Here is an 11,965-nt window from a genome sequence, read left to right as displayed (position 1 = left end):
AAACATACACATTTTTGAAACGTGTCAAAAGTATGCTATGATCTATCGTATCAGAAGCCACACTTAAATATCATTGATTGATTTGGAAGTATAAATTTTGAGTTTGGACTGCCCCACCCCTGCCCTCCATCCTTTATGATATATTTTAACCATCTTCTTGTCTTAGTTACTCTACAACCTAACATTCTATAATTGCTACTTCACTCCTCTTTATAAGTACTCATATCGATGTGAGAAAGTGTGGGGGATAGGGGAGGGGGGTGGGGGTGGAATCAATGCAATATATTCGACTATAGCTTGATCAGAACAGATTCACAATCGATTTACGTTCATTAAAGTCATTTGTGAAACTTGCATTTGTTGTCATTTGTTGAAAGTTGAAGGTCATTTGTTGAAAGTGTACCCCTCGTCTTCTTTGTAAGATTACACTTTAAAATTTAGGAGACATAGAATCCAATCTACCTCCCATTATACCCGTGTATGCTTATTTGGGCAAGGACCTTTCTGTCTCACAAGAATCAACCCTCTCTAATCGGTAGTGTGTTTTTGGTGAATTTAACACAATTCCCTAATCAACATACGTTATTTTCTTAACCGACACATTATGAAAATAGTTTTGTTTTTCTATTAACCAAGTCCCTGCCAATTATGTGTCAATTTTGATGAGTTATCATAGTTTTATTTCCTGGTTACATGGCGTCATCTATCTTATGTTCACTCGTGTCTCAAGTTATATCAGGACACGTTAGCACATAGGGAATACACTAAAGCTCAGCAGTTAAGTTTCTGTGTGGCACTTCATTTACGTGTGCCAAGATTTCTATATGATATAGACATCTGTTTTCGTTCCACTAAGACAGGGCAACACAATACAACAGTACAATGCATTCTCATTTATGTACTATAGAGCAGTGGCGGCGGAACCGGGGGGGGGGGGCTTGGGGGGCTCAGCCCCCCAATGAAAAAGTTCAGGGGGCAAATGCATGATAAGCCCCCCCAATATTTACCAAGGCTCCGAAACGTGCATCTGCCCATTTTTCAATGCATACTTGTCGATCTGTCCGATGCACACGTATAATATATAGGTGTAATAATTTTAGTAATTGCTGGGGGACCCTCGGCCCGTCCCCTGGCTATAGACCACAGTGTCACCCCAACCGCGTCTTCACGCCCCGTAAAAAGTGGAAGCAGTGAGGGTGAGTACCGGTAAGCGTAACACAACTTCGTCTTAGGCCAATGACTTGCCTCATTTCAGCCAGTTCTCCAACATCCCCTTACTTAGTGGCGGAGCGTCCATATATACAGTCAGGGGCGGATGCCCCCCCCCCCCGATGGACTCAAATGGACTGCTGGCGCCCTTTTCAGCTTTTCACTACTTTTTACTTATTCGCGATTTTTGACTATTTTATTGCGCACTCATATACCTATTGACATTTGTCATATTCTGTTGGTGTAATTTTCCGACAAATTATGGCGAAGACACCTATTTATTCTCCGTTTATCTGCAAATTAGCAAGGCCCGGAAAGGGTCATTTCCTGCAATCTAGGGAGTATCTTTACTCAAAAATTTTCTGTACGCTCCGCGCCAACCTTTGGTGGCGCTCCGCTTAGATAGTGTCCAAAGCGCCCCTACAGACCATTCTTGCCCCCCCCCCGACCAATACCCCTAGCTCCGCCACTGCCCTTACTACACTCAAAAACGTCTTTGCGAGTACACCAAGAGTAATAGCTACTCTCTTAAAACACCATCGAATATACAAATTACAATGTTTTTACAGACTTTTACGTGCAATCTGAGAAATTGCAGGCTTGAGACCCATATTTTAGGGCTAGGTATTCGCAGCATAGAGCACTCGGGAAGTGCCGTTTCCGGCCATCTGGGGGTTTGAAAAAACCCAAAATTTTCTTGTACGCTCTGCGCCAACCGCTGGTGGCGCTCCGCTTCGATAGTCTCCACACATTAGCCCCCCAATAATTTTTCCGTTCCGCCGCGCCTGCTATAGAGGTTGGGAGGCGAGAGAAATCAATTTGGCCTGAAACTGGGAGAAAGTGGCTACCTTAGCGCTACGGTCGCACATATGATTATGCTCTTTAGCATTACCTGCAAAATCCGTCCATGCCTACTCGACCCAAGTTCACATTGTTTTTGTTCAAACAAGTTTCACCATTCTGCCAATGATTTCACAATTTGGAAAATTTTGAAATCATTGGCAGAATGGTGAAGTTTAAATTTCAAAGTAATGAAGAATAACTGCAAGTCAATATATTTGTCTGAACAACGAACAATTGGGGAACATAGCCTATGTAGCCTAAATTTCACTGAAAAAAAAATCATTTAAAAACCTACTTTCTACAAAACTAAACAAATATATCAAATTGTATGTGAATCAATGCTCAATTTGCCACGGCGTAAAAAAAAAAAGATTATTGACTATTTTATTTAGAGCAATTCTCGGCATTTTTGTTAGAATCGAAAAGCAATTTTCAAAAGGCTGTTTATGAATCCTCGGTGTAAAGAATATGTAAATAGTTTGAAATGACAATTTACTTCCTTTGCTGACTTGCATGCCCTCACACTACTACCGACCCCCTCCACCAAAATAGGCAGACGTTTGCCCTCACACTACTACCGACCCCCTCAACCAAAATAGGCAGACGTTTGCCCTCACACTACTACCGACCCCCTCAACCAAAATAGGCAGACGTTTCATCATTATACATTTACAATATCATTCATTCTACACTAGAACCCAACAGTATTGTAGTTCAGTAAAATGATGCATAACATCTTGATCGTGACCCTACTGCGACATACAAAATGTTTTCCTTGTCACTGATTGGCAAACTGGTTTGAGAGCTATCGCCATTGGAGACGCGCATGCGCATGGCTCTTTTATGTCATACAATACAGTCTGGATGTTATTCGAACACGGAAATTTGCTTGAGTTGATTTGAATGTGAGCTGATATCCGTGCTATTGAAGAGGTGGGGTCCCAATACATTTATGAACCACCAACTATAACTAACATCAGATTTTGCAGAATGGAAGTATATAGAGCAGTTTTAAGAATGGCTAAATTTAGCGTTTTATGTGATGCGCCTTCGCTTGTAAACCCGATAATTCAAACAGTAGACTGGATGAAGTCCAAATGTCGTACTAAAATGCCGCTTGGTGAATAGGACACTTGATATCATTTGAGATCATATAGAGGTCAAAGAAAAGAGACATCGTAAACATAACTCACGACGTTTATACTTGATGAATGTAGGAATGTAGGACCCCCGTGGTGATTACAGGAACCTTATCAAATTTGGTGGCGGTTCAAAGGTCAACAGAGGTCAAAGTCTAAAAACCTCGTAAACCCATGTAAACTGAACCTTTGATCAGCCTGATGTTCAAGCGTGCAAGGTATGTAGATCCAAAATAATTAGGGGGAAAACCGGCAGAAACTGTGAGCTGCATGAACCGTTAATGGAACTCATTTCTCTTAAGGAAGTAAGCGTACATCGAAACAATGTTAACGCCCTTATTTGGGTGTCAACTAACAGTCGTGCACTTAAATTACAGTAACTAAGTAACCTGTTGAGAAGGATTATTTCCTGTGGGTATGAAGGCTGTTTATAGTAGCCTATGTTCTGGCATATAGCAACAACATAACCTACATGCTTGCAAGCACACATGATCTATGAGTAAAAGGTGATAGGTTATTAGGTGAACGTCGCCCCACCCTGTAACTGGCTTTCATCGAAGATATGGATATATATATATATATATATATATATATATATATATATATATATATATATATATATATATATATATATATATATATATATATAATAATAATAATAATATTAATACTAATAACAATTACGTTAATACTTTGCACAAAATACCTTATATACCTTATTTTTTTAAAGCCAGTAGGCTACATCTCACAGTAGACTCACCAGTGCTCACGATATGTGTTATATAATGTGGTTGTCTTCTTGTTTCTTATCAGTCGTTGTCATTCTTGTCATATTATTCCTTTAACATTCATATTTTCAAAGCGTAATTTCTTTAAGCACTTTCATATTGTCAGTTTCGATGGAACTTGCTCGCTTTATATTTATGAGTTCCATATGAAAACGTGTTACAGTTTTTACCCTTCAAGCGGCAACGATTTAGCACCCAACTTGGTGCCATAGTATTGTTTTCGCTTTCTGCACAGCTTATACTACACGTAGTATGTTACCTAACTACTTACGCATGTATGCACTATATAGTCAGGAAATATTTTCAAATTTAAAGTAGGCCTACATTTTGCTCGGTTACAGGCACTATTAACGTTACCAATAGGATGCTAAGCCATTTTGTTTACTGCGGTATGGACACTTTTGATTGTTTTTAAGAAAAGGCATCCAACATGAAACCCGGTTTAACATTCAGTGTATTCAAATTAATACTCTCTCACACCAAGTCCCCTCACAAAGGGTCTATGGTCATGCCAGTGATGACATAATTATTTTGAAAAGAGAACTAAATACATATTAATTTGTTTGTGACATTTGACGCACCAATAGTTATGGATCCTTCCCCTGGAGCCCCCCCCCCCCACCCCCATAGTTTGGAACTAGGGCGCTTGGCTTACTTGTAATTTTGTATTTCAAACATAGGCTATAGGAGATGGACAATGCACATAACGAACATTCTCGTTATTTATCTGCCAATTTTATATGTGTGTCATTTTCATTACGGTCTGACTAGCTAGATCTATCCTTATAGTGTACTATATATATATATATATATATATATATATATATATATATATAATGTATATAGGTCCTAATTCATTGTAGCTCGCAAGCTCAATTTCGTGCCAACATTAAACATACGAACTTAAGTTTACTATTCTTGCTATATGGAAGTAGAAATACCATAAACAATCCCAGGCCCGAAAGCAGGGGGGGGGGTGGGGTTCGATGGGTTCGATCGAACCCCCTGCAAGTCGAATTCCTCGTGCAAGTCGAACCCCCCTCCGTGAACTAGGTGGTTCGTCAACACAGAACGTATTATTTTTGGTCTTTCCCTCAGATACTCATTTTGTGTATAGGCTTGCACAGTTTAACACACGCCCGTTTAGTTCAATGGTTATTTTTGGTCGCCTCCTATACATTAGTGTTAACTGAATATGCTATTTTTAGAATCCTTCAATAACAGCTCCAACAGGATAGATCCCCTCCCCCACTTTCGACACTATAGGTGTTAAACAAGAAACAATACACATGCACGTTCCTTTTTACAACCTCTCAAATCAGTAAGATAAGCAGGGATGGCGCAAGAGGGGAGTGGGCAGGAGGGCTACAGTCCCCCCAGTCGGGTAGGTCTAGACCCCTCGTCGGGGAAAAAATCTGATTCGTCGGGGAGCAATGAAGCAAGAAAAATATTATTGTGTATTTCTTATTATCGTTATGTTCATTTTATTTCCCGACTGGGTGGCGAAGGTCCCTGAAAGGGTGGATAAGATCCCCGACAAAAATTTCGCGCGTTGTAATAATATATTTATCTATACATATAGATATATGTGATTTTCTTCGGGCGCTTCCCGAAATTCTAGTTTCACTACGTGTATATATGTCAGCCGCACCGACGGGCCTTAAACTTCTCTCTTATACAAAGCAAAAACCAAATATTTTTGCGTTGTATACTATGTATACATATTTTATATATATATATATATATATATATATATATGAAAATCGTAATGAGTTGGAAAATCAAGAACAGTGAAAAAACTTTCAGCCTCCACCGGGATTCGAACCACGGGCCTCCCGCTCTGTACGCGGACACCCTAACCACTAGGCTATGGACGCTGATTGTACGTCCGTAGGTTCGAAACCGGTAAGGAAGATCGTAATTCCACTGTAGGCGTTTGTCACCTGTATCGAACAATACTAGTTCTGTTTTTGGTGACATATTTTGCCTTACTCTAGAGATCAAACATGATGCTAACCAACTCGAAAATCATTTGTGATTCCTAAAGCCGGATCTCGAAAGAGATACTTTGAACAGACTTTATGTATATATATATATATGAATATATATATATATATATATATATATATATATATATATATATATATATATATATATATATATATATATACACTTAATATTACAACGCGCGCAAAGATAAAGAGGGTATGTCAGACGACTGATTTTCAATTTCCGAAAAGCGAAACTTGTTACCAATTTGCATGTAGACATCTACCATCTCAGCAATATTTTTCTCAAACAAATGGACAATTCTTCAACAAAATATAGCACAATTTTCCATGTAAGCACCCTTCATGCTGCAAAACAATACAAATTGGAGGGAGACACTCCCTCCACTTAGACCACTCCCCAGGACACAGATCAATAACCAAGTATTCGACCCCCCTTACAAAATCCTGCGTACGGGCCTGAATCTGCATATGAAATAACTGTTAATCACATAATTGACTCCGACTCAGCGAGATTTATGTTGTTGAGTGAAAATCAGTTTGGTTGCTATGCAAAGTTCTTTCACTAACGCAGTTCACCAAAAGTTGACAAAATGACCTGAAAAATCTGTCAGAGCATAAATGTTCGTGAGGTTAGAACATCGTAGTATATTTTATGTTTGTGTGTGGACTAATAAAACCCGTGCAAAATGGTCTCATATTACAGGACGACTCCCAAGATCACTGACATTGCGTTCCCAACAAATGGTTTGTTTTGGTTGTCTTAAGTTTTCTCAAAAGTACGACTCGAATTTTACGGTACCTTCGTGGATGCACCTCGAGAAACGATTGCCTAGATACCATTAGGTGACAAAACATATGTATTGGCTTATACTGTTTGGTTGAGCTTCAAGTAAATATGAGGTCCGTGAGAGGTTATCCGTACAAAAAACACCAATACCTGTTGACCATTTCATTCTCAGAGGTAGAGAAGTACGGCAGGATCATGTGAGCCTTGAAACACGATTTGTTCGAGTGGTACTTTTCCTAGTATTAAAAGCGAAAACAAACACATATACTTAGTTTTCTCTTCGCTTGTGAGGTGCTTGGTATATAGACAGGGCGATGTTAACATATTTTATCACTAATGTGATGTCATTTCTACGCTTCGGTACAAAACTTGTTTTCTTCTGCTGTTATTTTTATATGAATCACGCAGTTCATTTTTGGGTCAATTTCCTGTGTCAGTTTGCGTGTTTGTGTTGAATGTGAGTAATCATAACTATATCGTAACACACCGTCGCAGTTCCTCGCAGTTTCTCTAATCGAACGGTGGAGTTACGATTACAATTTTGGAAGATACAGACCTTTACATGACCTTTACATTCATCATCATGGATAGTTTATACATAATGAGGAACCTACTAATGATCTTCTTTCTGATGGTTGTATTCTGGACAAACCTTGGAAATTGTGAAGGTAATTTTTTGGCCACCTCTTGTGTGGGTTCTAATCGCATTCATAAGGAGCATGAAATATAGGCCATTTAAAGCTTTGTACCTTTTCCTGATATATAGGCCATTTAAGATCTGTACCTCTTGTTTGGGTCCTAATAGCATTCATAAAATCATAATAGCATTCATAAGGATCATGATATATGTATATATATATATATATATATATATATATATATATATATATATATATATATATATATATATAACATATTAGCTCTGTACCTTAACATGACATATAGACCATTTAAGCTGATTTTTTATCTGAATAGATTACCCGTGTTGTATCTGGAATCCTCAAATTTGTAGTATTATAATTGTACAATACACTGTAGTTGTGAATTGTCTCAATCTGAATATCGGGGTTTATATCATTTGATGCCAAGTGTTTCTTCTTCAGGAAATTTATCTTGTACTATATCGGTAATGAAACAGCAAAGTTAGTTCCAAAAAATATATATTTGGTTTCTTTTTGGGTGGGTGGAGGGAGTAGGGGGGGGGGGGGGGTAGTGGTGCGGGAGGAACTATGTAGGAATCATGCGAACCTGCTACAGCTTTGAACAATTCCATTACCAAGACTTCACAATGCCTTTCAGTTTAAGAGTATACCAAAGAGAGGACGCGTCTGCGAGTTACTGTTGGTTCGGAGAAAGTACATGGGGGCTTGATGGGTAGGGAAGGGAAGGGCATTGCACAATGAACTTGAAAGGAGTGATAAAATTAACTGAAGTTTTAATCGTAGGAGGTTAATTCCTGATGCGACTGGGGGCATAGGCGTTGGAGCCCAATTTGATTTGGGGGGCTGTAGCGACTTGCCCGAAAAATATAACCAAAATTTTTCGCGCGTTCAACATGTTACTGTGCATATCATATAGGCATGCATCGGTTATTACATCACATGCCAATAACATACAATCATTTTCCGTGTTATTACCCTTCTATATTGGTTATAATTATTTGGGAAGTCGTTGCAATAATAACGATAATAATAATAGTATCAGTTTAACCATTGAAAACACATTGCAAATTATTTTTCTTTCAGTAGGTGCCCGAAAAATTCCAGCATATTGCCCTAATTTTCACAAAAATATTTGGTTGGGGGCTGCAGCCCCCATCCCCCAGACCCACAGCCCCCGCCTCCTACGCCTATGATTGGGGACACTATAATTGGCAGGAGCTGACATGGGAATATAGGCCTGGTGCGTCAGTCCCCATAAGATACAACCACATGACATACAACTGTCCTTCATAAGAGTTTCAAATTCATTTGTCAAGCATGCATACAAATTCAGGTCAGAAGTGTAAAATGCGTAGAAATGTATATACTGTCTGCTTCTCACTTCTTCCTTAGCTTATTTAGTACGAGCTGAAACAACACCTGTAGATATTGATAAATTAAAAATATATGAAAGAGGGGCAGCTATAATAAACGATTTTCTTGGAGAAACTGAACAGAAATATTATCAAGACCACAAGAACCTTTTTTCAATTGCAGTATTAAATTGATTATTTCAGAGGAGTTGGTTGGTGAGAGAAATAGAGATGATGGGGTACTATCAGTAAGAAAATCTGTAAATTTTGAGTGACAAGTGGGAATAGAACTTGCAAGGTTGTTACCTATATTAGCCAAAACGTCATTAAATTTCTCGGCCATGTCAAATTTATTTGTAATTAACAAATCATTATCTTTAATTTCATCAATTGGAGTATTGATTGAAGTACGACCAAGAATTTTATTAATCGTATCCCATGTTTTCTTTCAATTATTTTTATTGTCTTTGAAACAATTTTCATAATACATCTTCTTTGCTAATCTGATAATTTTTGTCAGTTTATTTTTATAAAGAGTATTTTTACTTTTATTGGTACTAGAAGGATTAAGAAGGTACTTTTTATATAATTTATTCTTTTTTGAAATTGAAGTTAAAATACTTGATGTTATCCAAGGTGAGCGAATAGTATTGGATTTTCTTTCAAATTGCTTAACTACACAGTGCTTAGAAATTATATTGTTAACATTATCAACAAAAACGTTATATGCAGTATCAACATCTCGGAGATTGTTTAATAGGTTCCAATCAAAAGAAGAAAGTTCTAAATTGATATTACGTAAAGAACCTTTACTGGTCCTCTTATGGTAAAAAAGTCTTTGGAGCATGGTAATGAGTGAGCCTTAAAATCCCTACAACAATAAACAGGCAAGTGGTCACTCATGTCTGATAATAGAATCCCCGAGCTTAAGTTAACAAAAGTATCATTACAAAAGATGTTGTCAATGAGTGAGGCTGATTGTGGAGTAATTCTAGTTGGTTTTGAAATAAGTGGACAATAAGAATGGGAATAAATTAAATCTAAGAAATTGGATACATTAGAATCATGATCACTTTTTAACAAGTCAATACTTACATCACCACAGATATAGCAAGTCTTACTGACAACACTTAATTATTCATGAGGCTTGACAGTTCATCATTAAAATTGGATATTGGAATGTCAGGGGGCTAATAAATAACTCCTATAGAAAGAGATTTGTTGTCTCAAATTTTACATCAATAAATAAAGATACACAAGGTGCTTCCTTTGTATTGACAAAACTGCGTTTAGGTATATTTCTGCGTAATTCCAGTTGACTTGGAGGGTTTGAGGTGAATGAGCTTGACACTATGAATTTCTTAATATAACTTTAAATCGACAAAGAATTGTAAGTTGCTGTGAATTGAATATTCATCATTACTTAAGTTTCATTGAAGTTAGTACCCCACAGACACGGTAATTATGAATAATAGTTCCTCACAGTTTCTCTAATCGAACGGTGAAGTTACGATTACAATTTTGGAAGATAAAGATCTTTATGACCTTTACATTCATCATCATGGATAGTTTATACATAATGAGGAACCTACCAATACTCTTCTGTCTGATGGTTGTATTCTGGACGAACCTTGGAAATTGTGCCGGTAATTGTCTTGGCCACCTCTTGTGCGGGTTCTAATCGCATTCATAAGCAGGCGTATAGGAGCGTTCAACATGTTAATGTGCAAATCCTATAGGCATACATCAGTTATTACCCTTCCATATTGGTTATAATTGTTGGAGAAGACGTTACAATAATAATGGTGATAATAATATCAGTTTAACCATAATATTGAAAAACACATTGCAATATTTTTTTTCGGTAGGTGCCCGAAAATGTCTCATCATATTCCCCTAAATTCCACAAAAAATGTTGGTGGGGTAGGGGGGCTGCACCCCCAACCTCCGCCTCCTACGCCTATGTTCATAAGGATCATGATATATATATACCATATAAGCTCTGTACCTTTACATGACATAGCCTATAGACAATTTAAGCTGATCTTTATCTGAATGGATTACCCGTGTTGTATCTGGAATCCTCAAATTTGTAGTATTATAATCTTACAATACACTATAGTTGTGAACTGTCTCAGTCTGAATATCGGGGCTTATGTAATTTGATGCCAAGTGTTTCTTCTTCAGGGAATTTATCTTGTACTATATCGGTAATGAAACAGCAAAGCAAGTGATCAGAAACGCCTGCCATTTAGTTACAGGAATTATATATATTTGGGTTTTTTCGGGTGGGTGGAGGGGGTGGGGGAGGGGGGTAGTGATGCGGGAGGAACTATGTAGGACTCATGCGAACCTGCTACAGCTTTGAACAATTCCATTACCAAGACTTCACAATGCCTTTCAGTTTAAGAGTATACCAAAGAGAGGACGCGTCTGCGAGTTACTGTTGGTTCGGAGAAAGTACATGGGGGCTTGATGGGTAGGGAAGGAAAGGGCATTGCACAATGAACTTGAAAGGAGTGATAAAATTATCTGAAGTTTTAATCATTAGAGGTTATTTCTGATGCGATTGGGGGCATAGGCGTCGGAGCCCAATTTGATTTGGTGGAAGGAGGCGGTAACGGCCTTCCCGAAAATTATAACCACAACTTTTCGCTCGGTCAACATGTTACTGTGCATATCATGTAGGCATGCATCGGTTATTACATCACATGCCAATAACATACAATCATTTTCCGTGTTATTACCCTTTCATATTGGTTATAATTATCTGGGAAGTCGTTACAATAATAACGAATAATATCAGTGTAACCATTGAAAAACACATTCAGGTCAGAAGTGTAAAATGCGTAAGAATGTTTATACTGTCTGCTTCTTTCTTCTTGTTTTCCAGCCAGTAATTGGTAGAGAATATGGCTTCCCGCTTAGTGCTCACCATTGGGCCACCTCGGGGTTTTAAGTCCCTGATTATACAATATACAGGGGAAGTACATGGGTGCATGGAAGGGGCGGTGGGGGGGGGGGCGGCTGGAGAGTCGGAACAAACTGAAAACTACAATTGGTTGCACCCACAACCTTGGATTCCCGATCAAGTCATTTGTATAGGGCTTCTACAATTCGCTTATAGCACAAACAACCTCATCGTACGGAATCGAAGTTACTGCGTGTAAGAA

At 38.1% G+C, this 11,965-nt stretch overlaps 1 protein-coding gene across 9 annotated transcripts in view; it reads left to right on the top strand.

Moving 5' to 3' along the window:
• Positions 1-6,720: 6,720 nt before the first annotated feature.
• Positions 6,721-11,965, top strand: part of LOC139963233 (complement factor H-like) — a 40,243-nt gene continuing 34,998 nt past the window's right edge. For 5 of the 9 annotated variants that reach the window (XM_071963841.1, XM_071963843.1, XM_071963837.1 and 2 more), the window contains exon 1: positions 6,745-7,446. In XM_071963841.1, coding sequence (XP_071819942.1) covers positions 7,341-7,446 — 106 coding nt within the window. In that variant the 5' untranslated portion in view covers positions 6,745-7,340. Of the gene's footprint in view, positions 7,447-10,248; positions 10,439-11,965 lie in introns of those variants that run through there. The other 4 variants (XM_071963842.1, XM_071963838.1, XM_071963840.1 and 1 more) reach the window with 3 other exon arrangements.

Source organism: Apostichopus japonicus, chromosome 21 (genome assembly GCF_037975245.1).
Source record: "Apostichopus japonicus isolate 1M-3 chromosome 21, ASM3797524v1, whole genome shotgun sequence".
In the NCBI taxonomy this organism is placed as follows: domain Eukaryota; kingdom Metazoa; phylum Echinodermata; class Holothuroidea; order Aspidochirotida; family Stichopodidae; genus Apostichopus; species Apostichopus japonicus.
Note: the sequence above shows the minus strand (reverse complement) of the source record. Positions and strands in the feature narration are given on the sequence as shown.